The 18,876-nt window shown below is 35.8% G+C and overlaps 1 protein-coding gene across 1 annotated transcript; it reads left to right on the plus strand.

Annotated features, from left to right (window-relative positions):
• Positions 1-3,886: 3,886 nt before the first annotated feature.
• irf9 (interferon regulatory factor 9) lies at positions 3,887-17,192 on the plus strand. The gene is made up of 10 exons (XM_073828116.1): positions 3,887-3,956; positions 5,918-5,974; positions 7,066-7,188; positions 7,433-7,613; positions 10,082-10,224; positions 10,446-10,530; positions 10,659-10,709; positions 10,794-11,198; positions 14,610-14,722; positions 16,321-17,192. Exons 2-10 carry the CDS (start codon positions 5,918-5,920, stop codon positions 16,453-16,455), a joined length of 1,293 nt encoding a protein of 430 aa, XP_073684217.1. The 5' UTR covers positions 3,887-3,956; the 3' UTR covers positions 16,456-17,192.
• The last annotated feature ends 1,684 nt before the right edge of the window (positions 17,193-18,876 follow it).

Raw genomic sequence — 18,876 nt, forward strand, 5'->3', positions numbered from 1 at the left:
TCATGTTGTTTGGTGCCCATTCACTTCTATTATATTTATATGACTAACAGACTGCAACAGTTTGAGTTAAAAATCTTTGTTTGTGTTCTACAGAAGAAACAAAGTCACCTACATCTTGGATGCCCTGAGGGTAAGCAGATAAACATCAAATTTTCATTTTTAGGTGAACTATCTCTTTAAGAAAGGCCATTTGCAAAGATGCACAAAAAAACCTTATACTCACTTATGTTGTGGGTGAAGCTGCATCAGGAACGATTCGCACAAACATAGATGCATATGTAGATTGGGATCGGCGCTTTCCTTTTAAAAACGAAAGTAACGTTATCCTCTGCATCTTCAGCAGCTCAGATGTCGGGAGTAAATGACTACTGCTATGTTCATTATTACATCCAACAACAGAACCCCTCAATCGCTCAATCTGACACATTCTTGTCCTCCCCTGCACCTGAGTCAACACAATGGCGATCAGAGTTGGACTGTTTCAGCTCGGTGAGGGCAGGTCTAAGGTATAGGCGCTCATGTCAATCAACTATCGTGGGACCGGCCTCTGTCAAGAAGCTAACAAGAAGCTGAGAATGACTCCACTGGGTGGATTTTTTTCATTGTAGGGTGGTTGTGTTCACAAACTGCCAACACTTATTAATGTTCAAACAACATGTAAAAGTTAGTTTTGCATCCAATGACCCCTTTTAACTCTAGTAAACGCAATATAATTGCGACACATGGATAATGACTGCTAAAACTGTACTAGAGGATAACTACAGTGGATACTGTAACATTCATTAAAGTTACTTACTTGATTATGTTGTGTCCTCAAAATGCCTCAAAGGCTCGAATGCAGCCTAGATAGTGAATACAGTTTGAATTCTGTAGTATTAATGGAAGACGCAGTTGTTTACATGCAAATGGATCTACACGTTTTTGCTTCATTGGTGAAAAATCACTTACTACATATAAACCTGTTAACTTGAATCCTACTTTTGAACCCAAGAAATGGCGTAATAAAATTAAAATGGGTGTGGTTCATGAAGCCTTTGGATTAGAAGCATAATTGTGCTTCAAAAATACACTGTAAGAAATATATGACTACACATCAATTTGTCTACAATTACAGTATTTGATTCATAACAGTGAAAGTTCTTTTAGTACTGTAGCATAAAACAATTGCAGTAGGTTACAGTGTTTATGACAAATTTTAGTTATTGTACAGTAGCAACTTTTTTTGGAATGTACAAACTGCTCACATCCATCTTAACTAGACTGGACAGCTTCCCTCTTGGTCATTCTTTCCACTAAAACATGATCAACTAGAGTGCTTCATATTTCATCAGAAACAAATGTTCCCCTTCATTTTCCGTTTCATTTTCTCTTCCTTTCTCTCTTCCACCTCTTTTCACTCTTCCACAGAGTTAGGATGCATTTTCCAGAGCACATCATCACTTGTGGCCATAACTGTATTATTAAGTATTATTAAATGTATGATTAAGTATGTTGTCAGTTTTACTACGCACTTTCTTTTTAATTGCTTTGGTACTAATTTCACAAGTAAGTTGTAGCATATTTTCAACCAGTAGCAGCGTATACTTCAGATTGGAACTGAGGGTCTTAACATTAGACACCTATAAGGGCTCCCTATTGTGATTTTTTCACCCACTATTTACATAATCAGAATATACATTTTAGTATTTTCAGTTGTTATGGTCATTTTAAATATAAAATATATAAGAAATATAAACATAAAGCAAATTCATGTGCTCTTGAAAGCACTCCCTCACCTTTTAACCAATGAATTTCTGTTATTTTTCCAGCATTTCACAACCAAGAAAGCAATTTCACTTATTTATTACCGTGTTCTTATGTTACCTTACATTATGAAGTTTTAAAACGTGTTTTTTTCCTTTTCATTTGTGTCAGTGTAAAACAGGTCTTGACAAATTACAAAATTTTAAAAATATTGAGTGGTTCAAAGTGTGATTCTGGAGTTTAAGGAAATGATAGGAAGTAGATAGAGGGGACGGTTTTGAAGGAGAGAGGGAAAAAAACAAGCAGCTGAGAGCAGTTGGTAACCTGCGAGAGCAACTCACCCTATTTGAGAGTGTGGGCGAGAGCTGTAATGAGCTGTATTACATTTCTTGCATCATCAAGACTGTCTCATGTCAGAAAAAGCAACCATTACATTCCAAAGTAAGAACGAAACTACAGTAATTATGCCTCACAAAGAACAGTTAATATTAGCTACATTGCACTGTGCTTTTAGACACACACCCACAAAGTTTTCTAAACGCTTCCCCCTCAGGGTAATCCCCGCCACCATTTTGAAGTGCGTTTTACTTTGTCAAGTGTATGAGGGAGGTATATGGACAGACCCTCGACCCCTTGATTTTGACCAAGGGAGTGAGTCTACTCTTCTAGTCTACACTTCAGGCAGCTCCATATTTCACAATATAATATAACTCTGGCATGATAGAAGATTGCGTTTCCTACCTAAGATGCAGCCTTCGAAATGAGTCAAAGCTACAGTGGCTTTACCATCTTCACCTCTATCTTCACCAACTTTGCTGGATCTATCTCAGCCAGTCAAGTATTCTGGGACAGATAAGAGGAGACTCAGATATGTGGATTCAAAAGTGTGATGAGAACCAACAGTGGAATACTAAACTCACACACAAAAGGGTTCAAAAACCAGACATCAAAGAACATTTAGGTTGGTAAACCACAATAATTTGCGGGTCAAGGACTGTGAACACATGGTGCCACACAAACAACACCAAACAAAGAAGAGTTAGAGTTACTTTAATAAATATTTTATCATTTGTATGTTTATGCAAGATTAAAGCTGACATGAAATGGAAATTGTGATTGTTTTTCTTTCCTATTGTGACACATATCCAAGGGAAACCGCTTCTTCAATGAGAAAAAAAATGTAGGGCGGGACTTCATTGTTGTTAATTGTCTGTTTCTTTGTCATTTGCTAAACTGCTGTGATCTCATGTGAGTGACAGGCGGTTGGTTTGGTCTCTGGATTGTTCCACCTTCTTGCCAATGTACCCATCATGTTAAAATGATATGAAAAATTAATATGTTACTCATAAATAATTTATAATGAAGACACTGCAATATTCCATTAAAAATAAGACTTGTTGATATTTGATTTTAATGGTGACTTCAAATTTAGTTGTACTAATTTCTTAATTTCTTCTCAGATTTGTACAAAAATGTTCCCCTGCCAAGTAATTTAACAAGCCTAAATGCATCAGATTAACACACTGTGTAACACGTACCTGGTACCTACAGTGTCTATCAGTTTTTTTGCTTTGTAGACGCTCAACTGAGAGCTCTGTAATATCACGTGATTTCTGGGAAGCGCAGCTCTTCTGTTGAAATTTTTGAAACTGGCAGAAGGGAAATTTTATCAGTGGTGTGTATACCAATGTGGGAGGGGTTTATCGTCCAGTTAATCGTTTACTTGTATTTGGCACGCTATGATGGCTCAATAAAGATGCCACATTACACCTAACACGTTGGAGTGAATAATATACAACATTATTACCTTGAAATGGCGTAGTTAAAGGTGGAGAATGGAACGTCACGTGGTACTTAAGACTTTTCTCACCGCTGGTGAAGTCGGCCGTTTAAGGTGGGCTAAAGGAGAGGACTTTTTCAAATTATTTTACAGTAAACTTTGGCAATCTTTGTATATGATGCCTTGGTGTATATATGTATATATAAACTGCCACATTTCACGAATAATTTACTAATTCAAATTATGCTGTATTTTCTCTCGAAAATCATGAATAGGCTAATTGAGCCACTGAGCGCCCCCTGCAGATGTAATGGCATTATTATATTAAACAGCTTCGGTCGCTCCACTGCTTGCTTTCAGGAATTTACAGTGAGATGGGCTGAACGGACTGTTATCACCAGAACGGCTGACGGTGTACAGGATCGAAACTAAGGTAATCGAAACTACATACAAACTACACAAGGATTTTCACAAAGTTTGAACAAAACTACTGTTTTATCCGCGAATTTACTTCAACACACAGCTATTATGCTATATTGATTTGAAGTGGATGATTTTAGAAGAAATTGTTGAAATTATTAAACACCGTGTGTTATTACTATTTGATTTTTCATTCTCACGCGTTATTTTAAGAAGGTCTTTGGATTCTAAGATTTATAATAAGCAAGCACTGTGACAGTTCCTTGGTACACAATGGTAGTTATTTACAAATCCGTACACCACTCCCAACTGTATACACAGAGAGCGCAGCCGACTTAGGGCACTACCAAGGGGGCACCAGACTGCGATTTCTGTCGTGGGTGAGCACCACATTAAATTAAAATATTTGTGAATCGTCTAGATTCAATATAATATTTAATCATTTTTGCGTAATTACGATTTAGAAATATTGTTTTTGTCAAGTGCGCTTTCTTGAACTCTGACCCCATTATTCCTAATCAGCACAAAAAAAAACACAGATAGAAAACAAAATGATATACTTTGTAAGTTTTACATTTCTCACGTTCTTTAAAGGATTACTCCACTTTCAGAATAAAAATGTCCTGATATTTTCCTCACCCCCATGTCATCCAAGATATTCATGTATTTCTTTCTTCAGTCGCAAAGAAATTAAGTTTTTTGAGGAAAACATTCCAGGATGTTTGTCTATAGCACTTAAATGGTGTTCAATGGATTGAAGGTTAAAATGCTCTTTCAGTGCAGCTTCAAAGGGCTCTAAACAATCCCAGCCGAGGAATAAGGCTCTTATCTAGCGAAACAATTGTCATTTTCTTAAAAAAAAAAATCATATTTACACTTTTTAACCACAAATGCTCATCTTGTCTAGCTCTGTGATGCACATGCATACTCTGCACTCCAGTTCAAAATCTTTTTTTTAGAAAATAACCGATTGTTTCCCTAGATAAGATCCTTATTCTTTGGCTGGGATCGTGTAGAGCCCTTTGAGGCTTCACTGAAACTGCATTTTTAACCTTCAATCCATTGAGCACCATTGAAGTCCACTATATGGAGAAACATCCTGTAATGTATTCCTCGAAAAACTTAATTTCTTTGCGACTGAAGAAAGAAAGACATGAACATCTTGGGGGTGAGTAAATTATCAGGAAACTTTTATCTTGGAAATGAAGTAATCCTTTAAGGGGAGACACTGCAGTCAAAAACACTGTTTTTTTTGTGCACCTGTCAAGTTTGAGATTTTGGGCTTTTTGGTGTTTCATAAAGTGTTTTTTCATACCAGTGGAAAGACAACACCTAAAAGACACTGTTAAGTGCCCAAAAAACCACATAGAAAACAAAATTAACTGATTTCATTGTGCTAAGAATACATCCATTAATTCAAAATTTTTACAAGTTTACTTTATCTTCATTGTAGAGACAAAATGGGCACTCTGAGAAAAATAACTGGCTGTATAATCAAAAAAATAAGAGAAGTCATTCAAACTGCTGTACTGACAAAAAAATGAGTTGATATGCAGAACCTGAAATAGATTGAAAGAAAGAGTCCAGATAGATGCTCAGCTCAGCCAGAGAGAATAGAGATTGTGGACTTTCATAAGGTAAGATATAAGAATTGGTTAAAGAAACCATGACCAGATAACATCCAGATTAAAAGTTAGGACTGATTTATGTTTGGTTACTGCTGAATAGGTGCTAAAAAATATCAAATATTAAAATGAATTCACTTTCATCCAGTTTGATTAGCAGTTCTTTAATTAATTTGGTGAACCAATCAAAAATGTATCAAAATTACAGAATTAGTTTACATTTGAAACATCAAAACATGGTACTTTTAGGTACTTTTTATTAGTGAAGTTGTGATAATTAGTCACTTCCCTGAACTGTGCCTGACGTTGTTAAGACAAATCAGCAGCTTACAATCAATGTGTATTTCAGATGGCTTCTGGAAGGATTCGTTCCACACGTCGCCTGCGTTCCTGGATAGTGGAACAGGTATGTGAGTGTGTGTGTGCAGTATGTTGAGTTTTTCTTAGGAGTTGTATAAATACAGAAGATCAGATGTAAGAGCCATTCATACTATGACATCCACTGGCTCCAAATCTAGTGAACTGCCTACCTAGACAGCAGGTTAGCCATAGGCACAAAGACTTTCTTAAACTGAAGGAGGCAGATTATGCTCTCTCAGTTTGGATATACAGTCAAACTAAAATTTATTTAGACACAGTCAACATTTCCCACATTATCATAGTTTGTTCGCTATAGTTTAGAAAATGGTCAAATATGACAAGAACAAATATAACATAAACTGTGTTAGAACAAAATCTTGATAATGTCAGATAACTTTGTTAGAAAGGAATGTAATGGATTACAATCAACCAAAAATTCAGGCAACTGTTAGTATGACAATATTTACACAACTATCAATACTTTGTTGACCACTTACCAAGCAATGCTTAATTTTGTTCAAAGGTCAAAGTGTCTGAATCATTTTTGGTCCTAAATTTTTATCAGTTTTACTGGTAGTCCACTGTATGAAGAATTCTTGGGTATAATATGTCACATTTTACTTTATTTTGCTATCCTCACTTACATAAATTAACTATAGTCTCCTGCACTCACTAGTAAAAAAAAAAAAAAAAAAAAAGATATATAGTGTCTGAATATTTTTTTGTTTGACTGTATGTATCCTTTATGGATTAATGTTGTTGTAGATGAACTTTGGCTCAGCATTTGGCTTCAATTATTTGAATAATTTAGCATATTTACATAATTTTTACAACTTTAAATGTTAACAGGTCAGAACAGTGCACCCCTACAGCCAATTCTAAAGATTTTATTGATATTGAAGTCTGACCATTTCTTGATAGATGACTGGTTAATTGAGGTGACCGATTGAAAGAAATCATGCAACGCATTTCTTGTAAACCTCTCATGTTTTGCGGCATGCACTTATCCTGCTGAGTAGTTTGCTTTCTTTTAAATGTGCTTTATCATATATCAACTACTAGTGCTTCATGGTTTGTTTTTGTTTGTTGTTGATGACCTTTGGGTTGTTTCTCAATTGTGTGTGCTTTGGGGTGTAGGTGAACAGTGGGAAGTATAACGGCCTAGTGTGGGACAACCCTGAGAAAACCATGTTTCGTATTCCATGGAAACATGCAGGAAAACAAGATTTCCGAACTGAGGAAGATGCAGCTATTTTCAAGGTGAAAATATGTCTCTGTCTTTCTCTCTGTGTCTACATTTTGAGTGCAGCCATTTTCAAACTTAAACAATGATTTTTAGACTTCTATTCATAATCAAAGTAAAAAAATACATGTAAATGATAAATAATTTTCACATTTATGGTCAGAATTAATTACAAAAGAGTTTCATCTGTACATTTACTTATTTTAAGCATACTAAAGTTACAAGTTGTTGACTGAATTTTTCATTTTAATTTTTTTCCAGGCTTGGGCAGAGTTTAAAGGGAAGCTTTTGGAGAATGGAAATTCGGATGCTGCATCCTGGAAAACTCGCCTTCGCTGTGCCCTCAACAAAAGTCCAGAGTTTAGTGAGGTAACTGAAAGATCACAGCTGGACATCTCAGAACCCTACAAGGTGTACCGCCTCGTACCACTAGAAGAACAAGGTAACCATTGCATGTGGAAATTTGTTTGCCAACACTCACGCATTTGGTGTGACTCCCAAATTCAGGCTCTAAACCTCTCACTAAATGATAAAATGACACAAAATAAATCCCTAACTTTGGTCATAGACTTTTTCCCACGCATGTGGCTTGATACATAACTTACATTAATTTTATGTACATATGTACATTTGCATAGAACAGTAGTAATAATAGCAAGTGACACTCTTTTTGCTTTATTAATTGGCTGGTACTAAATCTTATTGCTGGAAAATTACCTACCCTGTAATTTTTCATTTCTCACATTCTTTAAAGGATTGCTCCACTTTCAGATAAAAAAAAATTCCTGATAGTTTACTCACCCCCATGTCATCCGTGATATTCATGTCTTTCTTTCTTCAGTCGCAAAGAAATTAAGATTCCAGGATGTTTGTCTATAGTGGACTTCAATGGTGCTCAACGGATTGAAGGTTAAAAATGCCGTTTTAATGCAGCTTCAAAGGGCTCTAAACGACCCCAGCCGAGGAATAAGGGTCTTATCTAGCGAAACAATTGTCATTTTCTTTTTTTTCTTTTTTTTCATATTTACACTTTTTAACCACAAATGCTCATCTAGCTCTGTGATGCACATGCATACTCTGCACTTCAATCTGTTGAGCACCATTGAAGTCCACTATATGGAGGAAATATGCTGTAATGTATTCCTCAAAAAACGTAATTTCTGTGCGACTTAAGAAAGAGAGACATAAACATCTTGGGGGTGAGTAAATTATCAGGAAACTTTTATCTTGGAAATGAAGTAATCCTTTAAGGGGAGACACTGCAGGCGAAAACACAGTTTTTATGCACATGTCAAGATTGAGATTTTGGACTTTTTGGTGTTTCATGAAGTGTTTTTTCATACTAGTGGAAAGAAAACACCCAAAAGACACCGTTAAGTGTTTCTTTTATAGCACTTTATCTATTTGTGTCAATAGATTCCAATTACAATACATATTTTTAAAGGCCATTTTCTCAAAATGAGTTTTTTCTCCTACACTGAGCCATAAATCTCCACTTTAGTAACACTTACCAAGGGTTTAGTAACACTTACCAACACTTCTGTTTTTTTCTGAATTATGGAGTGATAAAATGAGATACCCAAAATCCCCTCCGTAAAAACATTTGACTCTAATATGTCAAAAAAATTAAACAAGAACTTTGACACTGACTTCATCCACTGTTTAGAGTTTTGTACTAGAAATGTATGCAAATTAGCGTATATTTAATTAATTAATGCCTCATTTGCATATTTAAACCTAACATTTTAGAAAACTTGTAATACAAAAAATGTTTGCAGTTATCAATGTAATCACTTAAATATTAAATATTAGTTTGTTTTTTTTACCCTATTCACCTGCAGTGTCTCTCCTTACAAGTTGTATCAGCGATTTCTAGCCTAAAACATAAAGTGTCAATTTCAGCTGACCTTTCTTCACGATCCGCTCACTGCCTGCCCCATAAATTGTCTGTGAAAAAAACGCGTCTCTCTGGTCAGCCTAGGGTCCGAGATATGCCAAAAAAACAATCGGCACTACCAACCTTTCCACAGATAAACAAACAGTGTTCCAACCAATCAGCGTCAGGGGTTTGGTGTTGTGGACTTTCGCTCCGCCTCCCTCACATCCCTGCACCAGTAGGAAAGTCCAGCCAATTTATGGGGCAGGCAGCGAGCGGATCGTGAAGAAAGCTCAGCTGAAATTGACACTTTATGTTTTAGGCTAGAAATCGCTGATACAACCTTTAAGTAACAGTTGATTTTCAGTCCCTCTCAGTCATCAAAGGTCTGCATGGTCTTGGGAAGATTTGTTACATGAGCAGTGTCAAATCCCAAATCAAATTCAAGCAGTTTACATAAATTATACTTAGAAAAAAAAAACCTCACTCATACTGGGTTTTCCCCTTCAGAGAATGCACAAAGATAAAACGATAAAAGCAATCATCTGCTCCTCAACACAGATACAGAATAACAAGTATGCAATGTAACCTTGAACAAAGAAAAACAGGAAATTATTTATTAGACTGTTTTTCTTTTAAAGCCAAAAACTCCTAGCTCAAAGAAAAGCTACTGTAGAACCTACACAAATGTAAAATAAAAAGAGTGAAAAAAAAAAAAAACACGTAAAAACAACTCAGATACGAGGACAGTATTATTTAAGATATTTATATCTTTATATCTTGGCTAAAATGCCTGACTAATTGACTAGTCATCAAAAGTGTAACAATACATATTTTATAGTTTTTAATGCAGAAATAGTATCCTAAAACATTAATGAAACAAACACAACTGATTGATTATGAAAATTAGCTGTTTTGTACATCCCTACCACCTTCATTACCACTAAAAATGTCTTCAATAACTGCAATGAGTATGAAAAAGAGTTTGTTTTTGTAATTATTCATTATTATATTTCATTTTTCTCTAATGATAGGAGTGCTCAAAGTTAAAAAAGAGAATGGACAGAAGCCAGTGAGGAGCAGTAGGAGGAAACGCAGTGAATCCGAGCAAGATGAGCAGGAGATTGCATGCAAAAAGATCAAAGAGGAACTTATTGTGCCCCAGTCCATCAACATGGTAAAAACATCCAGCACATTATAACTAATCATTGAGGAGCTATGCTGTTCAAACTATAAATAAGTTGCCATTTGCAGCATGCATGCAAATAGTGTAAACCTGTGTTACAAAACCACAATAATGGGTCATGAACATGCATTGAGAGACATTTTACATTCCACAGCTTGGTTTTGCAATGCAAAGAATGAGTCTAAAATTAATTGGCCACTATTTTTGTACAGAGTGCACAGGAAATAATCCCACACGCAGCAAGAGAGATCACACTGCAAGCAGAGGTTGAAACCAGCCCCACAAAGACTGACAACAGTAATGATCTAATTTTACTTTTTATGAACGAATTTCACCCTGGTGTTCAACTTGCATTGTTCTTTTATGGTTAAAGTTTATAATGCAAAGCAGGTGAATGATTTATTATCATTGTTCTCTATTTAAAGGCACTGAAGATATCCAGCTAAACTTCACCATTGAAGCTGTAGAGAAGAGAGGTAAATAAAACGAACATTTTTTTCTCTCAATTTGAAACCAAACTATCGCCAAACGGTTTTCTACAACTCTTTTTGTTCTTTCAGTGCCGCACACTTTCCACATAACCATGCACTACATTGGTAAGGAGGTTCTGCGGCGAGAAGTAATGGGTAATGATGTCCGGATAGCTTACCTGCCTCCTTCACCTGTCCCACCATCTCCACCGTCTCTAAACGCCAATGGCTTCCATCGAATCCCTCTTCCAGACCCCCCATCTGACATAATCTCTGATCCCAGTCTTGCCCCACGTTTGAGCGCTCTTAACACATTGCTGCCCTTCATGAAGGGAGGAATAGTGCTCACCTCGTCAGGAGGAGGCATCTATGCCAAGCGCTTGTGTCAGGGACGGGTGTTCTGGAAAGGACCACATAACATCACAACAGGGCTCTGTAAAATGGAGAGAGGAGGCGAGCCCACCCAGCTCTTCAGCAAAGATATATTCAAACAGGGTAAGTGTTTCATAAACTTATATTGTGCACTGTAAATAAAACCTTAGCTGAATGCTCATTCAAATTTCTATGCTACTTATACATTGGCTTAAATGTTCATTTAAAAGGCATCACTTGCAAAATACCAGAGATAACTAGAAACTTATTGAATCCATATAAGACCCTGGACCACTAAACGTCTTAAGTAGCACGTGTATATTTGTAGCAATAGCCAACAATACATTGTATGGGTCAAAATTGTCGATTTTTCTTTGAAGCCAAAAATCATTAGGATACAAGTAAAGATCTTGTTCCATGAAGATATTTTGTAAATTTCCACCCGTAAATATATCAATACTTAATTTCTGATTAGTAATATGCATTGCTAAGAACTTAATTTGGACAATTTTAAAGACGATTATCTTAATATTTAGATTTTTTTGCACCCTCAGATTACAGATTTTTAAATAGTTGTATCACGGCCAAATATTGTCCTGTCCTAACAAACTTATTTATTCAGCTTTCAGATGATGTTCAAATCTTAATTTAAAAAAAAAAATGTAACGTTAAGACTGGTTTTGTGGTCCAGGGTCACATATGATTTTAGTTAATGAGATTGAATGATAAATCCTTAATAAAAGATTGCACCTGCGTAAAACTGAAGGCATCAATGTAATAATAGAGAACCAATGTCCTAAATAGAGGTTGACCTGCATTTTTTAATTATCGGCATCAACCAATGCATTTTTCTGTTTGGTCATTGTGCCGTCACTTAGGAATTTTTTTGACAACACTGAGTATGCACCCATTCTCTGTCTTCATTAGTTTACTGTCTCTGTTTAACAGTTAATTACCTAATAAATTTTTACATAGAACTGTTAATCAAAGAAAGTAAACCATATACAAACAGTATAATGGCATTTGCCATCTATTTTGCCATCTCCGTCGACCACTAGGCCTTCATGTAATTAAGGTTCACAATGAGTTTATAGTTTTCAGTAGGCCACTTTCGATAACTTTTTTAGCAGTTTGCTTGTGTTTTAAAGGGATAGTTTGCAAAAAATGAAAATTCTGTCATTAATTACTCACCCTCATGTTGTTCCAAACCTGTGCCTGACCTTTGTGCATCTTCAAACACAAATGAAGATATTTTTGATGAAATCCAAGAGCTTTCTGACCCTGCATAGACAGCAAGCAAAGCAACTACCACATTCAAGGTCCAGAAAGGTAGTAAGGACATCAATAAAATAGTTAATGTGACCTCATTGGTTCAACCTTAAATTTATGAAGCTACAAAAATAGTTTTTGTCTGCAAAGAAAAAAAAAATTGACTTAATTCTACAATTTCTTCTTTTCCGTGTCAGTCTTTGACACATGTTCCACACATGTGTTTCTGGGCCTTGAACGTGGTAGTTCCGTCATTGTCTAGGCAGAATCAGAAACAGGGCCTAAAATGAACACTCACCAAGCGCCAAATGCAAGTAAAAATTGCTGTTGACGAGTATATGTAACAGTGTCAGTTGCCAGTTGTTGAGTAAAACTTTTACGAAATACAACAATGCAATGTTGTGAAAACAACAGCCAGTTTTTAAAGAGATTTGTTGTTTTTGACCTTTACTCACATTTGGTGCTTCATTTTAGGCCGTTTCTGATCCTGCATAGACAGAGACGGAACTACCACGTTCAAGGCCCAGAAACGCATGCGTGGTACTCTTGTGAACGTGTGTCGAAGACTGACACGGAAAAGAAGAAATTGTTGAATGAAGTCATTGTTTTTGTTTAATAAAATAATCTTTTCAGAAGACAAGATCATCATGATTAGCTGTTCTGTCATAAGCGACAAAAGCGAATCAAATAATAGGATACAAACGGCCTGATAAGTTCAAAGCAGTGTCATGGCCAGCTTGTCCTTAAACACGGTTTTAGTAACTTTTACCAGAGGAGATATTGCTACTTTATTTCGGAAGATTAACTTTTCCCTGTTTTATTCTTTATAACTGGAGAATTTGGCAATAGATACCTAGGGTTACATCTGCCAAAACGGAGAGTGTTCGGCTGTACTGTTACACATGCGCTGAGCCACTTCAGACAGAGCACCAGGAACTTAGCACTTCAATAGACGAAAACACACACAGTTATCCCTAGATATGTTGTAAGACCATGTAAACCTAGTCTTAAATGACTGTAAACAGTTTTGAGAAAATCACATGTGTCAGATCCACGTCATGTGCATCAGATTTTGTCGTTGATGGAAATCAAAGAACAAAAAAAGAGAAATCCTCACTTGACTGCTCTAGTCGCTAATTAACTTTTGTAGCTTGAATAAAGATTACTATAAAGTTTATGCATATGCAATTTATAGTTAATGTGAAGATTGTTTTAAAATCACTAAAATTAAAAGTTTTATATTTCAGAGCCTTAAAATAGGAAATAATAGCTTTCATTTATACTGTAATGTTGAATAGCTATAATTAATTGGTCAAATTGAGGGAAAATTTAATTAAAAAGTTAGTTTTAGGCCCTGATCAGTTTTGAAAATGAACGAAGGTCTTACTGGTTTGGAACGACATGAGGGTGAGTAATTAGTGACAGAATTTTCATTTTTAGGTGAACTATCCCTTTAGGCGCTGTTTAGTTGGTTTTGCAATGTGTTTGCATTGTGTAGGAGAAGGTAAGAATACTGACTGCTAGATATTGAAGTCAGCTTAATTGTTTGATTTGTGCCCCTACCATGAGAGAAGATGACCCATCTCATGGCACAATATTTTGGACATATTTTGTCCAACCCTGTTCCTGGAGATCCACCATCCTACAAAGTTCAGCACCAACCCTGATCAAACACACCTGAATCAGCTAATTAATCTCTTAGGTAGCACTTGATAATTACAGACAGCTGTCTGTTGGAGCAGAGCTGGAACTAATGCTGCATTCACGTCATATCGTAATTACCGTTATTTCGAGACGACGACAACACGTGACGTTCTACTAGGAGCTGTTCACGTCCTCAGACTCGGAATTATGATTTTTATTTTTATTAATTATGATTATATGGCAACACTATCAATGCCTAAACAGCCTACGTTGATCAGGTGGTACAGCTGTCATGTAGTACAATTCATAGCTCTCAGAAGACTCCCAGTTCACAAGTTGTAATTACAAGTTCAACGAGGACGTGAACACTTTTTACAAGTTGGAATCTAGTAATTACTGGAATTCCGATATGGCGTGTAAGCACCTGAAAATCTGCAGGTAGGTAGATCTCCAGGAACAGGGTTGGGCACCAAGTAATTCCATAATTCTTTAGTTCATGAGTCCCCCAATGAGCGTGCCAGAGGTGACTGTTGCAAGGAACTTTAAAGTTCACTATGATCTTCACATCTGAAGTTTTGAAATGATTACAGCATTAATTTAAAGTTTCTTTGTTCCTCTTAGAGTTGGATGCTTTCCGCAGTGGAGGAAAACAACCTCAAAGTGAGATAACGCTGTGTTTTGGAGAAGAGCTACATGATGGAGATAACATCGATGATAAACACATCATCATTAAGGTACAGAACTGATGTCAATTCAACAGTCTCTTTTGTATATAGATCATATACTACATCTGTGCTATAAGTGGATGAAACTTTTGATAATTTAGCAGCTACGAAAGGGTAATATCCAAAAAAAACTATTGATCATTACTGAATGATCAAATCTTATGAATAGGCAAGGCAAGGCAAGTTTATTTATATAGCACATTTCATACACAATGGTAATTCAAAGTGCTGTACATAAGAGGAGTTAAAATCACAATAGCATAAAAATCATAGTCATAAAAATTTAAAATAATAATCACACAAACAGATTTAAGAACATATCGAAACTCGTGACCCACACTTTCACTTTTAGTTTACTTCAGCGCGCTCTCTCAGTCTTGCTGAGAGAATTGCGGCAGCCTTCAGATAGGCAAACTGTACTTCGCCTTACCTGGTCTGCGCAATGTCTAGATAGACAAACTATACTTCGTCGTATCTACTTCAACAAATATTTAGACAGATAAACTATACTTCATCTTGTCCATTTACTTTAAGTTTACTTCAGCGCGCTCTCTCGGTCTTGCTGAGAATATTGCGGCAGCCTTCAGATAGGCAAACTGTACTTCGCCTTACCTGGTCTGCGCAATGTATTGTGGCAGCCTTCAGATAGGCAAACTGTACATCGCCTTACCTGGTCTGCGCAATGTCTAGATAGACAAACTATACTTTGTCGTATCTACTTCAACAAATATTTAGACAGATAAACTATACTTCATCTTGTCTATGCACAACGAACAGTAATGTCACTAATCAGATAGACAAACTATACTTCGTCTTACCTGATCAGAGACATCCACGCTGTGGTCGCCAAATTGTAAGAACATTTTAAATGATTTTAAAATTGATTTAAAAATTAATTAAAACAGTAGAAATGGTTATCACACTAACAACAATAAAAACAGAGAATTTAAGAACATTTAAGATGATTTGAAAAATTGATTTTAAAATTAATTTGCACAGTAAAATGATTATACATAAAATAATGCAGTCTGTTCGGACGTAGCACAGTGCTCATTCAATAAATGCACAACTAAACAGGTGAGTTTTGAGTCTGCATTTAACTGTGGCTAATGTATTAGCACATCTGATCTCTTCTGGAAGCTGATTCCAACTGCGGGCGGCATAATAGCTAAAAGCGGATTCCCCTTGTTTTGTGTGAACCCTTGATATTACTAACTGACTCGATCCTAGTGATCGGAGTTGTCTGTTAGGTTTGTATACAGTGAGCATATTTGCAATGTATGTAGGTCCTAGGCCATTGAGTGCTTTATAAACAAGTAAAAGTACTTTAAAATCTATCCTAAACATAACTGGTAGCCAGTGTAAGGACCTGAGGACTGGTGTAATATGCTCTGATTTTTTTTTTTTTTTAATACAAAGACATCATCTCATTCACAAAATTTGCAACTTCGAGACTTGGATCTTCATTATTGAGACCATTTGTGTTGCAACACAAGCATGAATGAGAGTTTCTGAGATATGGCAGAAAAAAAAAACATTTACATTTCCACCAGAATTATTGTTTTTGGGTGCACTATTTTATTGAAATTTTCATTTGCTTTTTCCAGATCTCTATTCCCTGGGTTGAGTCGCAGATAGAAGAGGCCAAGGCCCTCAGAGACTCTATTGCAATTCTCAAAAGTTTGGCCAGCCAGTCTCCTACAGGGGAAGTGACGCTGAACTTTGAAGTATTGGAGCAGTAACAAACTTTATATACCAAAACACTTACTGCATTCTTAACATTAAGGATCATAAAGAAGAAGAACAACTATATATGATATGACTTGAGACAACTTGTAGCAACACTTCACTGTAGGTAGTTGGTGGAAATAAATATTGTAATTGTTATAGTTGCTTCAAATACTTAAAATATATAGCTATATAGTAGTTAACTGCAAATATTTATATGTAATATAAGGCATGTCTTTAGTCAATATACACTCTTAAAAAGAAAGGTGCTTCACGTTGCCATAGAAGAACCTTTTTGTCTAAAAGGTTCCATAAAAAACCTTTAACATCTGAAGAACCTTTCTGTTTCTCAAAAGGTTTTTTGTGGTGAAAGAATTTAGATTATAAAAAGGTAAGAAAGAGATGGTTCCTTGAACCATTCTTTTTGGAACTAAAAATGGTTCTTCTACTATGGCATCGGTGTGAAGAACCTTTTAAAGCACCTTTATTTTTAAGAGTGTATCATTGTGTTTCACAGCAAGATTTGTAAGCAGAAATATTTTGTGTCATTTGTACCTTTATGCATATTCCATCTGGCCAAGTGGAGCCTGAGTAGAGATGTTCAGACTTATTAAACGCATTAATAACAATGTATGGTTATCTACAAATGGATTGTTAAATTACCCTGTACATTTTCATCTAACGCTAATGTTTCATTGAATTTGTCAATATTTGTATATTAATCGGTGGCAATAAATTATGTTGTAACTTGCCTTGTTCTCTGCTGTTGGCTGTCTTATAATGACAGAAACCGAGAACTTTTTGGATTCTATCCATGAAAAATAAGTTTGAGACTGCTTGTTTTAGCTTACACAGATTTTACTCACCAGTAGCCATGCAAAACACAATTAACCATGTAGGTATCAGAGATGTTAATGCATCTTTTTATAGGAGTCCAAATACCAAAGATGTTGAAACCTTATTGTGTTTGTATTGACTTTCTTCTTTCTCCTCTTCTCTTTGTTATTCTGCCCTAAAAGTGTACAGGCATCAGAGAATGTCAAATTAGAAACCCCAAACATAACAGGATGGTCCCAATTATGCACATCTGCTCAGGCTCACAGAAACACATGCTGGGATGACATTTTTGTAGGCCAAAACCCAAGTATTTAAAACTTACTGCTTCACAGTTCTGAAGTCAGTGGATTTTTTGGCTAAATGGTAGAAATAAGGTCTGTGTTTAACACAAGCTCACAATATTCACAAGTTTTAATCTGTTGCATAAAATTATATATCATCTACTAACTAATCTGCTTTTACAACCTCAAAGGGTTTAGAATTTTGCACTTCCAAACCCAAAAGGGAATCTGTTGGATGCTTAGTGACTGACATTAAAGTCTTGCGATTGTAGTGTAGTTTGTTTATAGCCAATATTTTGTATTTAGACATCAATCATAAAAGCAGCCCACAAAGCTAATTTTATGCAATAATCCAAAGGCCAATGGAAACGTCCTATTGGATTTTCATCAAGGGAACCAGGGTGATGCTCATTTCCGTGTTGGCCTACAAACAAATACTTCTTGACCACAACACTCTAAGGCAGTTTATGTTTTAGATCATAACACAGAATTGTGACCGGCTAGAAACAAATTGTTTTTCTCCCAAATCCTTGAGTCAAGCCCCAAATGTATATCTTCAGTTACATTTCCATCTATGAAATTCCTAAGCCATTTTAAAATGAGTAAATGGTGGCAAAGGGTTTATTTATCAACGAGTTGTGAGTCACAAACTGACTTTTATTGTCCAAACTTGAAAAACAAAACATGATACACACAGACCACAGGATATTTTGAGGACACACTCCAAGTTGCACCACAGTTGAAGCTATAGGGATTGCTACAACTACAAATCCTTAAAGGGATAGTTCACCCAAAAATTTTAATCCTGTCATGAATTACTTACCCTCATGCTGTTCCAAACCCATAAGACCTTCATCTTCAAAACACAAATTAAGATATTTTTGATGAAATTCGAAAGCTTTCTGACCCTTCTTAGACCACAAGGGTCCTTCCATGTTTAACGTCCAGAAAGGTACCAAGAACATCAGTGTTGTTTTTGACAACCATCTTAGATTTAGTCTTAGTCTTAGTCTTTTGGACTAAAATGCTTCTTAGTTTTAGTCAAATTTTAGTCACTTCTATATGTGATAGTTTTAGTCCAATTTTAGTCGACGAAAAGTCAAAAAGGTTTTAGTCTAGTTTTAGTCGACGAAAAGTCAAAAAGGTTTTAGTCTAGTTTTAGTCAAAAAAAGGGAAAAAAGTAGTCTTTTAACAAATTAATGTAGGTTAGTAAGTATTTTGCTGTTGGGTAGTGTCACTTATAAGTTCTGAAAATAGCAGATCTATAGTTCAACACAATGTGAGCTTCCGGATCGACTATTTTCACCAATAATTACA

This window comes from Garra rufa, chromosome 22 (genome assembly GCF_049309525.1).
Source record: "Garra rufa chromosome 22, GarRuf1.0, whole genome shotgun sequence".
Classification (NCBI taxonomy): domain Eukaryota; kingdom Metazoa; phylum Chordata; class Actinopteri; order Cypriniformes; family Cyprinidae; genus Garra; species Garra rufa.

Coding starts and splice junctions, on each gene's coding strand:
- irf9 (XM_073828116.1), top strand. CDS start 5,918: ATGGCTTCTGGAAGGATTCGTTCCACACGTCGCCTGCGTTCCTGGATA. Junction 7,189..7,432: donor AAGATGCAGCTATTTTCAAG/GTGAAAATATGT, acceptor ATTTTTTTCCAG/GCTTGGGCAGAGTTTAAAGG. Junction 10,531..10,658: donor CCCCACAAAGACTGACAACA/GTAATGATCTAA, acceptor CTCTATTTAAAG/GCACTGAAGATATCCAGCTA.